Genomic DNA, 20,114 nt, shown 5'->3' on the forward strand with positions numbered 1-20,114 from the left:
GAAGAGTAAGTAATATCAGGTGGTTCATACTTGCCTTATGGCTTTACATTTTAGATTTACCGCCACAGTGGTGCAGCTTAATTCTCTTCTCCCTGAAGACTTCACTGACATTTTCCAAGGGCTTGCTTTCAAACTCTACTTTGATTAGTCAAGCAGATTTTAAAAGGAACTAATCCCCTTCCCTTCGAATTTTCTCTTTTTTTTATGAAGCAGTCAGCAATAAAGTCAGCAATAATACAGAGTAACACAAACGGAAATCTGAAAATGATGCCTATATCTGGCAACAAACAGGGTGCTGATGCTGGTAACTGATCATTACAAGTGCAAAAGCAATGTCGTCTTAGATTTTACTCTGTTCATTAGAGTCACTTCAAAGGAAAGTACTGCCTCGGCTGCTTCGCTCGGAAATTGTCTAGAGACTGCTGATAGTTAGCTATTCACTTTAGCCTTGACACATTACTGAAGGCAAACCACTTTAAAAGAACATTTGTGGAATAGCTAAGTTTTTCCAGCACCACGTAAACATACATCTCGAACCTCTACTCCCACTTAAAGTCGTGCCCCACCATTTCATAGAACTTGACATTATAAGGTCGATAGAAGTCTCGCAGTTGCTCAATAGCGTCTCGGTCTATCTGCACATGAGTCCTCCCCTTTGACTTGCCAAGGCAGCGGGGCGAGCCGCTGCTCTCCGGCTTTTTAAGGCAGGGAAAACCCTTGGTGCGGTTGAAATAGAAGTGTTTGTCGGTGACGATGCGTTTCAGCCCAAGAAAGTCCTGCACCCGAGCCATCTCCCCTGCTGGGTCTGTGATGAGACGCTCTCCGCTCACAAAATGGATCTGAGCCAGAGGGAAGTAGTGGAGCCAGTTTTCAAGGTGCAAAGCATACAAGCCGATCCGAATGGCGTTCCAGGACATGTCAACGATTCCCAGGCTCTGATTCCTGAAGGCCAGGTCCTGGAAGCTCGGCAGGTCCGGCGTTTTGGATAACGTCTGAGTGTAGTCCGATATTGCTCGAGTGACGGGGTCTCGCACCACCACTATAAGCTTGGTGTCCTGGGACATGGTAGAAATCCGGTGTGGTGTCTCTTTTGTCACAAAGTAGCTCGGTGTCTTCTCCATTGTGATTTGGCTTTCAAGAGTTCTTGGCATTAAACCTCTGAATGAAAGATGAAAACACAGAATAGACATTTCTCATTTACATTCATTTAATTTAGGATTTCTTTTAAAAAATACTAAACATTTGAGCGCTTAAGCAACCTTAAAAGCTAACAGGTTCAAAGGAAAGGTCACAATGCCCTTCCATTTCCTTTGTCAAAGTAAAGAAAAAAAATCTATGTAACATATCTATTTAGGGCAGGATTACACAAGTGAGTTGTAAAGGCATAAAGCTACCCTAAGTGAGCTTCGGTTTGGCCGTGAACTCAATTTCTTGATGAAAATCATAATAGGAGCACTGAAGCAAAGTTGTAGTAGTCTGTTGTCACTGGAGACTTGTCTCACAGACAGCTCTCCTGTGCATCAGGCCTGAATGTTTCAGGAGTAATAAATCACCACGAATGCAAACAGAACACGTATAGCAGCGACTCTGTTCGGTGACTTCTTCAAACTAGGCCATTCTTTACAGAGGTGATATGAACAAGCAGGGCTTCGCTGAGAAAAACTTGAAGATTGATTGGAAGTTCTAGAGGAGAGAGCGGTTAATGATTATTTTCATTGTCAATTAATTTGCTAATCTTGATTTCACTTCTGTTTTTTCCCCCAACTAATCCATTTCAAAACCTGTATTTTTTCCAGTGGTCACGAGGGTGACTTCTCTCTTTTTATTATTAACAGTCTATAAGACTCAAATTTGATTCAAAACCTTAGGAAATATTTTCTGATCAGTTATATGACTAGTTTTCACTCTTTATTGCTGTGGCGCATTTAAATTAAACAAAAATCTGACAAAGGATCTTTTTGGTGTGGATTTGGGGCAATTTCCTCAATTTTTCAGTCAGAGCAACTCCTTGCTTGTCAAGATGGCATCAAAAAGCCAGTGGGTGATATCATGTTGTCTACATCCATCTCTTATATACAGTCTATGTTTCTGTTAAGGCTCTTCTTTCAAACCATCCATTTAAGTGATCTGAGGTTGTATTTATTCTATCATTAGCTGCAATTTTTCAAAGAATGTTAAAATCTAAAAGATAAATAAATAAATAAATAAACGGCAATAATACTAACAAGCTCGTGGACATATGACAACATCAAAATTGACAGCAAATTTGTCTCAGCTGTAGAGACATGGCCAACCAAGCCACCATCTGATGCTTAGTAAGATCACTTCAGACATCTTTAGTCCTTCTTCTTGTTATTTTTGCCTTTGCATAGACATTGAAAAAAAACATGTTTGTGGCACAATCAATTAGCAAATTCAAGGTGACAGTCCACACCGCTCATTTTGATTTATGAACGAATGTTTACAAGGAAGCTTCCGGGAAGCAGCTGTTTTATTTTGAAAGCAATCGGCGTATGACCTTTTTCTCAACAGCTTTGACAGCTGACAATCAACCTGCAGTAATGGGCGAGGGTTCACATCTGGAAGACACATCTCTGAGATAAAAGGGCTTCAACTGCCAACCATTGTGAAGAGTGCCAATTAGTGGAGATACTTTGAGTCTGTAATTATTATATAATACTACTGATACACATCCCTCCTGCAGCTTACATGACAGTCTATCATTAACATGAAATGCTCTTGAAAGAACCGGGGGATAAATACGAGAGCGCATCTCTGCGTAATTGCTCGTCTGTTACTGTATGCATGAGAGTGTGTGTGTTTTTTCATTTTATCATCAGATAAACTTGTGTTTGCATACATATGCTTCCTCTAAATCTGTGCAATTATGTGCATGTTTAATTTATGGCTATTCGGTTTGATCATCAGTCAATCGAAGCAGTTTGTTAGGGATGCACTTTGTCCCTCCGCCAGGGTGAGAGCTGAGGATGTAGGTGATCAGTACAGTTTGATCACCAGTCAGAAAGATTACCCCCCCCACACACACACACACACACACCACCCCCCAATAAACTACCAAGGTGAAAATCATGAAACTCGGAGAATTGGTGGGGCACGGGCAAAGGAAGAACCCATTAAATTTTGGAGCAGATTTGAATCGCTTCCCTTTAACTTGTGAAATGGAGCACTGACCTTGGCTGAGGATGCGCTGTCTGAGTGCCCCTTGTAGTTTAAGGTGCCTTGGGTAGCATTTGAAAAATCAATAAATAATTCCCTTTCATGGCTGTCATGTTTAAATATTATAATAAACAAACAAGACTACAGCTGAGATGTCTAGGAGTTACAGCGGGCATGCAGGACGCTGTTTGCACTGTTCGCCTCCAGAGGTTGGATTTTATGAGAAATTTGATGAACTGCTCTACAGTATGTCAAAAGAAGAATAAAAAGGGAGAGAGAGAGCGCGCCACTCTCCTGCCAGTATAAACACAGCACATTCCTCAGAACTTCCCTGCAATAAAGCTTGAAGTGAGTCAATAAACTGCAGAAAACACATCCAGCATGTTTACCCAGCTCCAAGTCTGATATACACAAAGAAGCACCAAAACAGAGGGTTCATATTCATCACTGATTTTTTTAAGGTAATCAGATGATTTTACATTCTGTTATTATATTATATTGTCTCTTTCCCCCCCATGATTCCTTACCTTTTCAATTTTTTTTTCTCTGTAGGAAATGTAAGTAAATATTAACCACTGCAGAATTTAGACCAGGACGGAGGGGGGAAAACAGATTCAGGCATAAAACAGAAGAAAATGAGGCGCTACACCGCTTACCTGAATTCCACTGTAATTCCCTATGTACCATGTGAAGGCACACGGTTATATTGGCCTGCAATCGTTATGACCTTTTAGAAAACGAAGCTGGAAATATAGTGTATCATTCTCCATAATTTACTATCATTAACATTTAGTTTGGTGGGAGAGAAACGGCCTAATCAGATATGCAGAATTATGCAAGCACAGCTGACTAGAAGCCACAAATTTCCAGACACACTCGTGGGTCTCTGCGGGAGCAGCAGTCACGATAAAAGGCTGCTCTTTGACCAGTTTCTAGATTACATAAACTAATTAAATTAGTTAAGCTAAAACCACTTTAACCAAGAATCTTAAAGTCAGATGTTGTGCAATAAAAGCTGACTGAAGTCCAATCTGGTGTAATTTCCTACTTATTACTATGATTTCTGATAAATTGCGGGATTTGTGGAGCAGATGGACACGCACCTGCACAGGTGAGACACACGTTGTCTTACCTGTACCACTCCAGGCCTCTGTCATAGTTCCTGTCGAAGAAGTGTGTTTCGGTTCCCGCCGCGCGCACATCCGGATGTATTCTTATGAACTCGAGGACGGCTCTCGTGCCTCCCTTTTTCACACCGACTATGATGGCATTTGGTAACTTTTTATTGCCAAACTTTAAATTGCTCATAGGCGGGCTGGGCGTGCCGTTCCCGGCGGTGTGATGAGCGAAATGGGGTCTTTGGTCGGCTTTCAACCGAGACGCCTCAACAGCGCTCAACCTCGCGTCCGACGGTAAAAGGCAGGAGAGGGATTTCTGAAGGCGCCTTTTGGCTCCATCTGCTCGCTGACAGCTGGACGTCGGATCACCTGACGTTTGCATGATGGCACCGTCAGGGAATAGAGCGCAGTAGAATAAATATGAAAGGAAAAGGGATAACAAGCAGATGGACGTTCCTCTGAGCCGGTGTGACAAGGGGAGAAGTCGACCGAAGAGGAGCACGCATGCCATCTCTCCATGAGTATGAACAGTGCATGGTTTTTTTAATTGATTTTTGCGTTCCGTCCTTTTATGATTGTCTTAGCGGCTCCACGGGCTTTAAAGAAGAAAAACACCAGACTTCAAGTCTGTTACCACAGTCCATCTGAGTCCCATCGCTTCAGCTCCTTACCTGAAAAGGTATCTTTCCCTGCGCACCGAGTTGCGAAGCCATCCTATTTTAAAACTCCTGGACGCGTCCGTGGCCATCACGCAAGGATGCAAAAGCTGTGCGCGCTCTCTGGCAACTTGAGCGGACTGTCAGCTCCAAACCGGCTGAGCGACAGAAAAATATTTCCACACAGTGACGTCACGGTGTCTTTGCATTAAAAATGGTAAAAAAAAGAAAAAAAGAAGAAAAGATAAAAAGTATTCATCTGTCTCCACTTGCTCATCTCACTTTACCTTTTATCACGTTTCATACTAACATCTAAGCTCCGAGTCGACTCTTTGTTCATTTAAAGGTAAACATACAGAATGTTTGTAAGTATTAATATTTGAAGCACTTTATTAACGTAAAGTGAAACATTTTTGTTAATAAAATCAATAGTATTAGAGCTGATTTACACCAACACACCGGAAAACACGAGAGTAAAAATATCTTTAAATATCTATAATTTAACACTTTAAGATCCAGCAAGCTTTGCTCTTCCTGTTGGACCAATCACAGCACTGGTTCAATCTCTTCTGATGCGGTTAAATTTAAACACACTGAACACAGTTGGGTTTTTCCCCCCATTTTTTTTATGGTTCATGACCTTAAAACTGTATCCAGTCAGCAGAGAGTCATTCGAGTGTTCAGAAGGATGGATAAAATCAACTCTCTAAAGTCCCAATGTGAGAATTTACCTCACACTCCATTACTGGGAAAATTAATCACCACCTACTAATAATCAGTTTCACTTTTAAGTTAAAAAAGGACTATGTGAGACTGATGTCTTATAACTATTCTGGTCTTCATTCATTTGATAAAGCATGATCCAACTTGTCATGCCATCTGAACTTTCGTGTTGTGTCCTGAATTCCCAAGTTTCCTTACATTAGCACAATCTGGCTGTAGAGGTGGGCAGATTGATCCAAATATTGATACTATTGATACCAACGCTGATATTTGCATCAGCTCGATACTAGCACGAGTGGATCGATACTTTGTATCCATCCTCTAAGTTAAGTATGTAGCCTTTTTGTGTTGACTGCCAGGCCTATTTTATTTATAGCCTATAGCACACTGTAAAAACAGAAGTTGACCCACACACATTTACATTTCAGGTCTCAACAAACAAATAAACCCTACTTTCAAAATACATGAAAAGCTGAAAAGGTGTTTTTTAATGTGTTAACTAATTATTGTGAAAAGCCAAACTCACGGTGATTTAGTGATCATTAGCATGTGTTCAGAATTTGCAAATTCATGATGATTTATGTCATAAATCATAACAACTGCTCTCTCATACATAAGCTGCCTTCATAGGTTAAAAGTATCGGTATCGATATTGGTATCAACAATACTGTCCCTGTATTTACTTGGTATGGGATCGATACCAATATTTGCAATATGACACATGTTGTAAGACTGGACTTTCTGTGGTCTCAGGGCCTCTTTGGACTGGTTTAGTTGTCCACTTTGCTCCTTGTATTGTTTCCCAGCTTCTATATCAGTAGTCTTGTTCCTGATCTTGTTAGACCTCCCCTCTCCTTGTAGCAAGTAGGCATTAAAGCATCGTTGTGTGGTCATACACTTCCTGATGACAAAAACAAATGCAGACAAGCTCACAGTGGAAAAAGAAGAGGATGAAAGCTCCCCGGACTGCAGAGACGCATGGGGAGGAGTTGAGGTGTCACAGTGGTGCTCCTGCGGGTGTCTGCGCCCAATCTGAGAAGCCTCTGATTAAAGAATGATTTATAGGGGCTGGTTGGAGAGACCCGCTTAGCAATCCGTCTAGTGAATGAGATTTTTCCTCAGGAAGAGGGCGGGTAAATCAAACCTCGGGGTGAGAAGCCTGCTATGCTCAGCGATGGGGCGCAGTGATTAAACGTTATAATCACCTCTGCTGCGTGCACAGCTTGACTTTTCAGTGGAACAATCAAAAATATTGTTGAGGAAAATCAGTTTAACCTCAGTTTCATTTACTGAACATACGGTTTATCTTGTTCTAGCTCATTACAGAGAAGGACAACCTTTTTCTTTGACTGATATAAACTATGACAGAAGTGCAATGTGGAACAATCTAGTCAGTGCCATTTTTTTAAGGAAAAAAAAGATATGAAAGACCACCCGGGCTTTCCAGGAGAAAATTTAAAAGTGAGACATTCCCCTCCTTAGCCATTCAGTTTAACTAAGACTCATATTTAGATTTGAGATTCCAGAGAGAGCGGTGGGGGTGTCAGGCTTGACAGCATGAGTCATGATCTATGTTTAGGGAATGAATGATGTGTCTGTAAATGCACAACATATTTCTTAAAGTGTTTGATTGTCTTTGGGAGCTCACTGAATACGGGTGCCAATGACCACTCACTCCATCAGAGGCACGGCTCATTTGTCAGAGGCAAGCGAAGCCTGGAGGGAGGGTTCCTCGGCTTGTCCTGACTCCGATCAGACACTGGGGGAAGATACAGATGAGCCAGGCAACTTTATATTACAGATGGGTGAAGAATCACTCCCACAGTTTCCGTTCACACCCTCTTTGGAAAAAAAAGTGCACACACAGAACTGTTTTGTTAAGTGACAAACATGTAGTCACACAGTGTTGCTTGTATATCAGGAGGCCAATTAACAACATTTTTATCTTCTTTTTTAATATACGGCTTGAAAGGAAGAATTTATTCTTGACTTCAGACATGCAAATTGCCATTCTGAACACAGCTGAAGGACTGATTCCAGATTTTTAGCAGGTGGCATCATGCACTGGTCCGGTGTATTTTTGTGTCTTCAAATTCCCTTCTTTTTCAACATGCCTTTTTTAGGGGTTAAAAAGGGCATCCAGTTTTCTCCAGCTGTCAAATATATAAGGATCACTGGATAACATTTCTACATGACATCTATTTCCTTTCAGCATGCCCAGCAATGACACAACACTGACATCTGCCGGCCACACTTTGGCATTACAAAGTGCGCCATAACAGATAAGATCGCAAGTGAAAACGAAAGCAAGTCCTCAGCGTCAGGTTCCTGTATCAGAGGCTAGCAGTGAACGGAAGAACAACAACATGAATAAAAGTAAGTTTAACTGCTTATATATATAATTTCTAATCAGAAATAGGTTACTGCCAGCAAGGAGCTTGAATAAAATGTTTTATAGAATATATGTGTGAAAGTGAAACTACAATACTGTGCAAAAGTCTTGGGCCTCCCCGTTTCTTTAAATTTTGTTCCAAAGAGCTGTAATTTCATATATTTTCTTTTTTGGTCTTAAGTGGTCTTAAGCCCATAACTCTCTCTTTTGACGGTAGCTGCTTTTCACTCATTTTCAGTCCAGTCTTTGTAGCTGACCATTTGGAAAGCTTTGTTTATGCCACCTAACACCGACCTATTAGCATTAGCAAGCATTAACAAGGCACCTAACTCAAGAGATGTACTGGTGTTATGCCAACACATAAAGAAAGCGAAGCAAATAAAGTCACTGTATCTTGTTAATAGGTGCCTGTTCCAAAACACAGCATTTGTTCCCATTTTGTTAATTTAATCCTTGAAACACGCCAAAGATAACTCAGCTTAAACAGCATAAAACGGCATTTTTGCGCCAACTATGTGACTGCCTAAAAACTTGTTACATGAGTGGAGGACAAAAGAATATGCGGCAAAACCTATATACAACAGGAAGATGAACAGTATCTGAAAGTCATACCTTTAAAACAGGAAAAGAATCCAGCCAAGACCTGACACATGACCTGAGAGATCCATCTGGCTTCTCAGTTGTTCCATCTACTCTAAGGCAAATAGAGAAAAAAAGGCTGAGGTATGCTAAATTACTGAAGAACTGGACTGAAAATCAGCTGCAACAGGTCTAATGGAGTGATGAATCCAAATGTTACGCCCCTAGCAGTTGCCTGTGTGGGTGTGTCCTACCATCTCATGCCTTAGGTGCCATCTTTTTCTTTTGTACAGCTGACTCACATCAGCAACTAAAGGTATTTAAGCCCAGAGAAAGGTGAGCTCTGGTGCCAGAGAGCTGTGTGTGTTTGGCGGTTGCAGCTAGTGAGCTGTATTTTGTGATTGCTTGCTCCTGCTCGGTGGAGAGGAGTGTGTTTGGTCACTAAACTGTTCTTTGCTTTTCAGTTAACTTACCGATGCCTGAGTTTTTGTTTGTTTCCTTAAATGGTGATAGCGGCTTGCCCGTCTCTTTTAGTTGAGTTATAAATAGAAACTTTAATAAAACTCTTTCATTTAACAATTTTGCCTCCGTCTCCTTTTTCTGACCCGGACACTTTTTGTTACTTTCCCTCATCACCTGGACCCCTTTTAGGGGAACGTAACACCAAATTTGAAATTTTTGGTTCAAATCATTATCAAATCATGGAGGAGGTCAGGAGGCAAGGCAAGTTTATTTATTGATTCTCCATCTGGAAAGCACTGTTTTAAAACAGCTTCATTTTTCAGTACGACAATGATTCCAAACACTGCCAATGTAGTAAAAGCACATTAGAAAATACACTACTACAATACTCCAAAGAAAAATACACACTAGAACAGCATCTGTCATGGATTGGCCTCCCGAGAGCCTGGACCTCAACATTATTGAAGCAGTGTGGGATCATCTTGGCAGAGAACAGAAAAAAGACAGAAACATCCAAAGAAGAGCTTTGAATGTCTTTCAAGAAGTCTGGAGAGCTATTTAACTGTACAAATGATTAGAAAGCTGACTAAGAGAGTTCAGACTTTGTTGCAGAATAACGGCGGTCATACCAAATATTGACTTTCAAGCTTGTTACAATTATATTTATGTATTGTATTTCCAGTTATCTTTGCCTATGTTACAGTAAATTCTGCCACTTATTTAATTTTTTCCTTGCTTTTACATTATTTCATCTTGGAAAGTGAAAAGTCATACAAAAGATTAAATTGCTAAGTATAAGAGTTGTGTGTACTTTTGAGACTCCCTGATCTCTGGGATCTTAGAGTAGAACAACAGGGCGGTGAATAATCTGAACTCTGATGCTATTCATTTTTTCTTCCAACAGAAAAAGTAAAAATTTATTCACATGTTGATGGACAGACGATGGACTCTCATGAGAAATTTCTCAAAAAACTCTTCAGACGAGGAGCAATAAAAGTGGAGAAAGCTGATGAGAGTGAGGCTGTTATTGTCTTCGTTCCCATTGTCAGTCGTTTTGAGACGGACATAAATTCAGCTTTATCAAACATCTCAGGTAAACACACCACAATCTATGATAAGTGTTTTGTTTGTTTTGGTATTTTTTCTGCACGTTATCACTCGTGTTTTCTGTTTGTCTGTCTCAAAGGAGATAAAAAGGTGATCGTGGTGGCCTTGCATCACACCTATGACCCAAACTACACTGTGCCACATAACAGAAAGATGGACGACAAACTCGTTGTTAACTGTTTGTTTTATGAGAAGAAAGGACTTCTGTCATGTCCTTGCAACAAAACGGCAAGGAAGATGGTCTGCAAAGAGGTAATTACACAAGTTACGTTGTTTTTTAAGCAAAAAGTGCTGGATACACAGATACAAATAAACATGGATTCATCTGGATTTGCATCATTTTTACTTTTGGTCAACAATAATACAGACCAGACTATACTGGTATCTTCACACTGGCTCTGTGTGCCAGGTGGTCAGTATGTTGTTGTATGTTCACGCCCACAGGCAGAGGTGGAAACTGCAGTTTCCACCAGATGTTTTCTGTAATATGAGCCAAATAATCTAAGCTTGCATATAAGATCTTCCCATTTGGAATATTTGAACAGTGCAGTTGGATCAAAGTTCTGATATTCCAAATTACACATGTCCAATGGGAACACTCTCACTGCCTGCAGTAATTTCAGCAGTATTAGTTGTAGTTTAATTTACCCTGTACTAACTGCGATGCATTCATTATTTATTTATTTATTTTTTGCAGCTGAACCTCCCAGGAAAACTCTGGTAAAGAAACAAATCAGAGAAAGATCCTCAAGAAAAGACCACAAAATCAGGAAAAAAAGAAAAGACAAAAAGTTAAAAAAAACCAAAAATAATCTGCATAAAATTAAATAATTGCTTAGACACTTCCTCTAGGACTGACGTTTGTAAATTGCTTACTCAGCTTCGGTCCGATTGTACTATATTATTAATGAGTCTGCATGAATTTAATTGCTCATTATTTATACTTTTTCCTTTCCATTGTGGCTGATCAATTAGCTTATTATTGTAGCTTGACTCGTGACACATTCTGCTCATTCAAATGTACAGAAAGGTTGCATCACATGTAGCCCTACCATGGCTTAATAAAGGAATTTTATGATCCAGGCTTAAACTGATTCTGTTGTCATCTATTAGACTTCCTCATTCACAGTACACAAGGCTAATGTCAACATGCTAGCATGTCCAAAAACATTATGTTAAAGTGCTTGATGAACCTTTGGTCGAAATCATTGTATTCATATATTAGCTGATGAAATAAGCTAAATTCATGTAAATACTGTCCATTCAAGAACTCTTGAGATTTGTAAACCTAGTGGTGAGGTAAAGATAAGGAGCAAACAGAAGAGAATAAGACTTTACCCTCTTAGAACCATTAATATTTAATACAATGATTGATTTGAACTGTATTCTTAATAACTTCACTTTATAGGATTTAAGGTGGGACTTGACATGAGCTTTGTAATGTTACACCTGTTGGTTATAAATTTATGAAAATTGCTTTAAATTTTTTATTTATCTACAAAATTACAAAGGCAAATTTTCCAGTGTTTGCATTTCTATAGTCCATCCATTCGCTTCAGCTTATCCTTTTCAGGGTTGCGGAGGGTGCTGGAGCCAATCCCAGCTGTCATAGGGCGAGAGGCAGGGTATGCCCTGGACAGGTCGCCAGTCTGTCACAGGGCTAACACACAAGGACAGACAACCATTCACACTCACTTGCACATTCACACCTAGTGGCAATTTGGATTATCCAATTAACCTATCCCCACAAGCTGCATGTCTTTGGACGGTGGGAGGAAGCCAGAGTACCCAGAGGGAACCCACGCAGACACGGGGAGAACATGCAAACTCCACACAGAAAGAGTTTGCATGTTCTCCCCGTCCGCCTGATGGTGGAATTGAACTCAGGACCTTCTTGCTGTGCGGCAACAGTGCTAACCACCGTGCTGCCTATTTCTATAGTACTATAGAATATTTAATCACCTGTTTCCTTCAATCACAATCACCCTGGCTGTGAATGCACCAGACTATCACCAGTTTCTACATCACATCAAAGTCCAGGGAGCTGACAGGAAAAGACAGACATATACATTGTCATGCCTGCTGTGTAATGTCTGGAAATGTCCAGGTTGCATTGCATGTGTAGATGTCTGCTTTTCTGGCTTGGGTTTCTGCAGCAGTGACTTTGCAGCCTTTGACTTCTCCTCCACTCTTCCCTTTGACTGAGGAAGCTTTAATGATAAAGATGTGTAGCGGAATAAGAATGACTTGCTGAAGTGTGCAACATTTGCCGAGGTTTGGCACACGCAGGACACTGATATCCCCTGGGACATCTTGTAAATCATATGCTGATCTGTTTGATGGTCTTTGTGTGTTGCTGACTTTGTTGATTCACGGAGGCCTTGCATAGTAATAATCTGTTCGCGGAAGGTTAAAGCTCGGTATTCTCTCATGTATTGACCCAGATTTTTGGCAGGGTCTGTGGTTTATGTCATGATCTTTCTTGGCAATTTCATTCAGTCATTTTGCATTTTTAACATTTTACAGTCACTCTGCCAAATTTTCTTGACACAGCTCTTGAGACTTGCCTCAGGATTCTCTGTACCATGTTTCCTGCAATATATGGTCTATATCAAACCTCCAAGTGCATAGGCACATCTCTCAATGTGTGACATGTTATGTTACATGAAATGGCAGCGACTCAAACTGAAAACAAACAAAGGAAGATGACTTTATTTTTTCTTTCTAAATTTGAAAGAATTTATAGCTGTATGCTTAAAGGTTGTGAGAGTTAGCACACTGATCAGGAGTAGTACTGTTTTTTCAAACTTTGTGTATCTCAACCACTTTAGCTCCACCTATAGGTAGAAATCGGCCACACATGCAACATCTGATAATGTGCATGCATTTGGCAAGACAGGTATGACTGGATTCTCGAAGCAGACTTCATGGCATCCTATTATGACACTTTCTTCTTCTTCTTCCATATTTTGACATTTTTTGCATTTTTAATTTTTTCCCAAACAAAAAGGGGGAGGGACGTTAAACCTTCTACTGTATGTGCCGATGGTCAGGCTGAAGGCCATGCATGGAATAAAGATATTTTTTAGCTATGCAAATGAATGAAATTTAGTACAAAATGTTGCTGGTAAACTCCTTAAAGGAAATCACTCATAACTCATAACGAATGGTAATTGCACTACACTCTGTTGCTCACAAGATGGCAGTTGAAGATGATGTTTTCTCTGAGTGGAGCTCAGCTGGTGTTTAGGAGGCCAATATAAACAGAAGAAAACACTTAAACTTGGTATTTTAGCAGTAAAGATAAAAAAGAGGAAAGAAATTAAGAAAATGCAAGTGTTTTACAAAGTGACAATGTTTAAGGAAAAAATAAAATAAACATAATCATTATCTTAAATAGGTTACAAACTATATTCATGGATGAAAATTAGTTGAAACCGGATGACTTGAACAAATATTTGGACCTAAACGTTGTGTCAGTATCCACCTTGATGTTAGCATCTTACACCCAAATTCACAAAACAATGACTGAAAAACAAACACACAAGTTTAACTTTCCTCTTTCAGTTAATCTTCTCGCCCTCGGTGAAGCTGTGGATTACTTCCTCCTTGGATTAGCGCGCACACTGCGGGCCCACATCTGCATACGAACGTGGCAGCACGCCAGCACACATCCAAGTCCTCCAAATCATATGCACAAACACACTGTGTACAAACCAAAACTGAGTTCTCACAGACAGGAAGTGATGTCACTTCTTGTCTCCAAGGAGATGGAGGCAGTTGCTAAGATACTGTGACACCAGGATTTTTCTCTGTGTTTTTTTCTTTCCCTCTCCCTCTCCAGCACGCGCGCGCACACACACACACGCACGCACAGGGATATCGCCACGAATAAGTAGAAACTCTCTCGTATCGCTCTTATTCTCTGGCACCAGATGGCAATGAGCGCCAACTCAACTTTTTTTTCTTTCTTTCAATAAAATCTCTAAAAATAACAGAAATACAAGTTGGTTTAAAATTTCACTTGAATGCCGTTGGGACCACTAAACAGATCACCTGTGTGCTCCGACTGAACCAAACGTCAGAGGTGCTGCTCCAACAATTAGCAACATTTTTATTCTTCGCTTTGAACTACGTGCAATTACTCAGTCACCCACTTTCAGAGCAGCGAGGCCTGTCGCTCCTAAAACGATACAAGTGACTGATGTGTATCAGCACCCCTCCAAAGCTTCCACACAGTGTGAGCTGCACCTCTCTAGTGCTATCAGCATGCCACATATGTCTTGGCAGTAGCATGTTGCTGCCAAATCCTCTTCACCCTCCCTTTCTCCTCCCCTGTGGCTCCTAACACAGCATTAAGAGTTTATGGGGTTTGGGTTGTATTAGAAATGCCATGTGCCCGTCTTCTGGATGGCGGGATTAGCTCTCTCTGCTGTATTTCGCGTCCGAGAGCCTTCCTGCACTGATGACACAAGCAATACAGCAATGAACGTTTGTTCATTTACTGTGCACAAATGCATGTCCTTCTCCCTCTCTCCAGTCCACCGCTCCTACACACACGCTCAAGGGTGCCTGCGCACACACAAGCGTACTATACATGCATAAAGGGAATATCAGATACAATGTGCAATGACACAGTGAGGACATAGAGTAGAAAGTGGGGGGAAGAAGGCGAGCAAAGGCACAGGGTGGGTTTGGCAGGGGCGGCATGGAATCATTTTAAATGGTGCGGGGGATGGAAGGCGAAAAAGATGTATGGAGAGAGGAGCCGAGAGTGGTGGAAAAGCAGTGAAAGGCGTCCAAGGCTGGATGAGAGACGGAATATGGGCTAAGATTTTAACATGAATGAGAGGGAATGAGGGAAGAGGAAGAAAGAGGGAAAGGAGGAATATCCTCTGCACCACTGTGTGACTGGAAATTTAATAGAGGGAGAGAGATAGAGTGAGAAAGAGAGGGAAGGGGAGAGAGGTAGAGGGGTGGGAGAGAGAGAGCCAGAGGAGGGGGAGGGTAGAGGAAGAGAGAGGCAAAAGGCACAGAGACCTCATTGCTGTGCAGCTTTCAGTAAAAGCTAGTGGTCGTGAACAATGCTCACTACGGCATTCACCGAGAGGGAGGGTAGGAGCAACTGAAAGGGTGAGGGAGGGAAGGAAGGCGCGAGAGAGAGATGGAGGGAAAGAGAGAGTGCATATATCTCGGGGGTCTTTCTGAAGCATCACTGGCCTTTTCTGTCCTTTGACCTTTAGTGTGAGCTGAGACAGAGCAAAGATGCACTGAGATTTATTTTTACCCACAAAGTAGTCTTTGGTAGTTGTAAAGCTGCAAAGGGGGCTTCTCTTCTTCTGTACTTCAGACACGTGGACACATATATGACAATGCTCAATGGAGGGAAATCACTTGTGAGCTAACATCTCGTTAACTGGCCACTTACTTGGTCATACTGTTCTCAATTCACTAATTACATTACGTTTCATGATGGGTAGCCAGCTGAATTGAAAACCTTAACAAAATATTTCACGTCTACATTTGCAAGGCTCAGATGTATGGTTTAATTCATGGTCAGGATCTTCACAGGCCTGCAGCGTATGTGTTCTACATGTTTGGGTGCTGACAGGAAGTAATAGTGCTGGTGGCTTCCTTATTTACAGCTTAAATCTAACAAGTCCAATACAGAAGCCTTTCAAGAGGGTGGGAAGGCTTGGAGTAAACACTCATATGCACAGTCTGCAGAAAGCAGGCCTCATTGATTTGCTAGATATAATCTTACAAAAACAAATGCTCTTGCTAGCTACGGGAACATTACAGAGTCTACAAAACTCTTTGAGTGAATCAGAAAGGTTTATTTCTGTTAATATTTGGTGGCTTTTAAAAGAAAGTGCCCATAAAATAATAATAAAATAATAATAATAATAAATGCTCAAAATCTCACTTGATAGGGAGAAACGAACTGACTCAGGTTACCCTCCCGATCATACAGTGCTGCTGAGTCATATTAATAAATATGTGACTACACTGCTACTCATAACAAGCCCAGAGCTTAAGTTTCACCGGGGGATGTGAGACACAAAACACGCGGAAAGCAAACACGTGAAATATCTCTCATTTTGGAATCCGGCTCTGAACGTTCACTTTAATACACCCAAAGAAACGCAGCCACATCCACGGGTCGGTGCTCCTTCGTCTCTTCTCCTAATGCTGTCTTAGTCGGATTCAGACTGAAACATACGGAATGTGCGTAAAGAGCCGCTTATGCTGGACGCAAACTGCTCTGCCCAGCGGGCGCCGTCGCGTTTGCTACCTGCGTTCCTCTCCAAGGATGATAAGGCGCATCGATGCACTCGTCCCCGACCTCGTTCCTCCGTGCCATAATTATAACACCATTTTTTTCCTCGGCGATCCCGAAGCCGATCTCTGTTTTTTTCCGCGCGCACGCGTGTGTGTGGATTGTGTTCATCTTTAACCTGCCATCACTGTAGCCCCCCGCGTTGCGTTGGCGCTGCGGATCTAGCCTACAAGAACAAGAGCCAGCTCACAGCCGTGGAAACAAGCGAATCAATTTAGGGAAGAGCAGGAAAAAAAAGAGGAGAGACTGATAGCGAGGTTGGGAAACTGACGATCGGAGAGGGGGAGAGAAAACATCGACCTCACGCCGCAGACGCCGAAACATTAAGGTAGGCTATTTTGGCTGTACAGGTAGAAGGGAGTGAAATGGCTGGCGTAATTATTACATTTGTTACCTAATCGAGAGTGATGCTGAAAACAGTCATGAGATGCCAAAGGAGGGGACAAGAAATTGAGTGTGGCAAAAAGCTGAGATGCATAACAATTTAAGCAAATAATTAACATGAGCACACAGTCCACGTCGATGCCAGTGGAATAAATCTGTGCTAGTTGCATTAAAAGGAATCGCTTCTACGCGCAAACCTATGTATTGCACATCTACACAGGTGATATTTCCCAGTCAGCAATGAACCTAAAGGTTATTTTGCGTGCAGTCGTGTTGTTATGCCGCCGAAGAGAGGATGGATGCAAGCCATTTTGTAATGCAGCATGTGCAGAATTAGGCCTATTCAGAATTTCAATTGCGTTCCCGAGAAGGTGCGCCGTAGTGAGCGCAGCTGCATAGATGAATAAGGCCATTCTGTTCAATTGTAGGAGATATTATGCTACAGGCTATATGATGAGGAGAGATTGCAGATCAGAGGTTGCGACTGCAGGGTAGAAAAACATGGGCAAGTTATGGGTTTTTGAGATGTGATGGAAAAAAATAAGAAAAATAAGGGGAAGAAGAAAAAAAAATACAACAACTTGCAATTGTTAAAAGTCTGAAGACGTTTGCTACGAGCTTGTCTTTTTTTCCCTCTCTCTCCCTCTCTCTAACAGTGGTTGATGTATCCATACTGGTGAAATGCGTCCCATCCATCCTACCCCAATTCCCACGTCCTGAATCAATCTGGTGTTGTCATAGTTACAGTAGATGATCTTGGCCCTGCTGCACCTGTGTCGCTTTGTGTTCATCTTGAGCATCTGTAAATACATGAGGTCTAATTGGGGTTTGTATTCAAAAAAGCAACCCACAGCCTCAGTTTTTATTGAAAACAACAGCACCACAAATTTTTTTCTCCATTTTTCTGTTTTTTGGCCTCTTCATAAACCTTAATGACAGTTGTGGAGTGGAAGACATTGATACAATCAGGCACTTGCGATGATGTGATTGGTTTGTAGCAGTTGGTCAGCAGCTTTCAGCTAATTTGTCTTTTAACGAGTGAGCGATCTCTCAGGCCTGATCGAATAATCAATATCTACATCGTTGCAATCTGCTTTTGACACGAACACAAAGGGCTAAAATAAGAAAAAAAAAAAAACAAAGAGAGAGAGAGAGATTCATTTAAGTGAAATTGGCTTGAAGAATTTAATGTGGCCAGTGTTTCAGCTATGTCAAGAAGCCCTAGAAAACACATTTTGCACAAAGATCAGAAAGAAGGCCAACTGCGACAGGATCAGATGGGCCAAGATTCTAGAAATAAAGACCATCGCAGTGTATTTTGTAGCTCTCGAGCTCTCCTTTTGTCAAGAACTTAAAGATGGCAGGTGAAGTCAACAGGCATGTTTGCAGGTTCAAGGTCTCTCCCACAATACAGCTCTTTACAATACAATGTGGTGCTCTCCGCTGACTGGTTGCACCACCTCATTTAGTGACATTTCCCATGTAATGCAACGAACAAATGCAGCTCAAGTGCTTAACTGTACTTAAGGGAAAAAATGCTGCATTAAACAACTTATTGATTACAAGGGCCAGCTGGTTTTTATTCAAGGGGAATGCATCTTTCCCTCAGTGATGCCATGAAGGAAGCAAGTTTGTTTTAACAAAAGGCTGTGTGTGGGGCCAAAACTTCACCATTAGCTTACATTTCTTTCTAGACTTCAAGTGTCATGAAAGTGGCTGGAGGAATTTGGAAATACTTTCCATCCAGCTGTGTTTATATGATACTTTGTACACCGCTCAATTTAAAAGGAAAAAAAAGGGAGGAAAGAAAGGCATAGCACCACCATCGCTGTGTGTTTTTAATGAAGTAGCAGCGTATGAAACACTGGTACTTCTTTGGCCGGCTGAATATTAATGATGTTTTGCTTTGATGCTTTCATGAATCATTGCAACTATCAGACCTCTACTCTGAATCAGATACAATTCTGATGTCTAAGAGAGCCAGTCAGATTATTGAAATGCATAATTAGCTGTGAGATGGGGATGAGTGGGAGACTCTTCAAGGAAGGACAACAGTGTAAAGAGCACCATAATGAGGACTGGTGCAAAGGAGCTGCTTACTGTAATATTTAGGTTTATTTGTATTCACACGTCTACATTCATTAGCTTATCTGGGATGTACGTATGTGCTGTCATTTCTTTGTGTCAGTTACAGTTACGATGGTTGTAGATCTGGATGTGGGCATGTGTCGAAGAGAGAGAAAGAGACAGGGCGAGAGAGTCAGTGGGATGTGCAAAGCATCTGAAAAAAGTCTATTTTTAGCGTACATTCCCTTACGAGCTTTCTTAATAGTTGCTTTAACTTCTTCGAAGTATGTTTTAGATGAAAACCAATGTTGACCTGATCCTCAGACCTTGACCATTAAGATTCGTTGCAGATTTGTTCCTGCTGTTGTTATGCTGAAGGCCAAAGTTCAACCCTGTTCTATCTCCTATGAACAGAATTCCAAAATTCAGCTTTGGCTTTTCTTACCGAGTGTGTTATAATAGCAAATACTGCAAGCATACACTATAAGCTTTGAGTTAAATGCATTTTGATTTAGACAGCAAAGGCGCTGTTTATCCATTTTGGACACAAAATGTTGATCAAGCTCAGCTAAACACAGTAATGTGGAATAGGGCACTGGACAGTAAAAACACAAGATGGTGAGTGAGCAGGTTGCCACAGCAACAGTGTTTCTAGGCGCATGCATCGTCGCTGCATAGGAGAGGAGATGCTAAGGACTGCCATGGAGCTGTTTCATAAAAAAAGAAAGAATAAACAGTTTATTACATTAATAAGAGATTCTTTTATTTTTTAAAATGCATCCAAGAGTTATTTTAAATGCCATATCGATAGAGGTGACATTGTGTTTATATTAGTGTCAGGAAACAAGGATCTTTTATCATTTGTTCTCAGACATGACAGACTTGTGACTGCCAGAGTCATAGTGACGAGAATTATGTGCTTGAGAAAACAATGAGCACTTTCTCTTTCTAATCATTATAAGGGGAACAGCCCAAGCATTTCTAAATTTAGTGAGTCTGCTGATGCTCGCAGCCATTTCTGTTGCAAGATGTGTGTGTGTGACACTCGATTAACCAAAAACAAGGCTTTAGAAAAACACAATGCACATTCAGGAATTCAACCCCCCCCC

The 20,114-nt window shown here is 41.2% G+C and overlaps 2 protein-coding genes across 2 annotated transcripts in view; one reads left to right on the forward strand and one right to left on the reverse strand.

Annotated features, from left to right (window-relative positions):
- Positions 1-15: 15 nt before the first annotated feature.
- Positions 16-5,076, reverse strand: LOC102195065 (heparan sulfate glucosamine 3-O-sulfotransferase 2-like). Its single transcript, XM_005748478.1, has 2 exons — positions 4,310-5,076; positions 16-1,158 (listed from the first exon to the last, which is right to left on the reverse strand). Exons 1-2 carry the CDS (start codon positions 4,804-4,806, stop codon positions 540-542), a joined length of 1,116 nt encoding a protein of 371 aa, XP_005748535.1. The 5' UTR covers positions 4,807-5,076; the 3' UTR covers positions 16-539.
- An 11,235-nt stretch (positions 5,077-16,311) lies between these two features.
- The window catches only part of lrrc4bb (leucine rich repeat containing 4Bb), a 10,466-nt gene continuing 6,663 nt past the window's right edge, over positions 16,312-20,114 (forward strand). Inside the window, exon 1 of the mRNA XM_005748479.1 lies at positions 16,312-16,882. The gene's annotated coding sequence lies outside the window, so the exon portion shown is untranslated. The remainder of the gene's footprint in view (positions 16,883-20,114) is intronic.

This window comes from Pundamilia nyererei, unplaced genomic scaffold (genome assembly GCF_000239375.1).
Source record: "Pundamilia nyererei isolate P.nyererei 1_Seehausen unplaced genomic scaffold, PunNye1.0 scaffold00223, whole genome shotgun sequence".
NCBI lineage: Eukaryota > Metazoa > Chordata > Actinopteri > Cichliformes > Cichlidae > Pundamilia > Pundamilia nyererei.

Excerpts from the sequence above, each read along its gene's own strand:
- LOC102195065 (XM_005748478.1), bottom strand. The coding sequence starts at position 4,806 with ATGGCATGCGTGCTCCTCTTCGGTCGACTTCTCCCCTTGTCACACCGG. Across the intron at positions 1,159-4,309 it reads AGAGGCCTGGAGTGGTACAG|AGGTTTAATGCCAAGAACTC; the intron begins GTAAGACAACGT and ends TCTTTCATTCAG.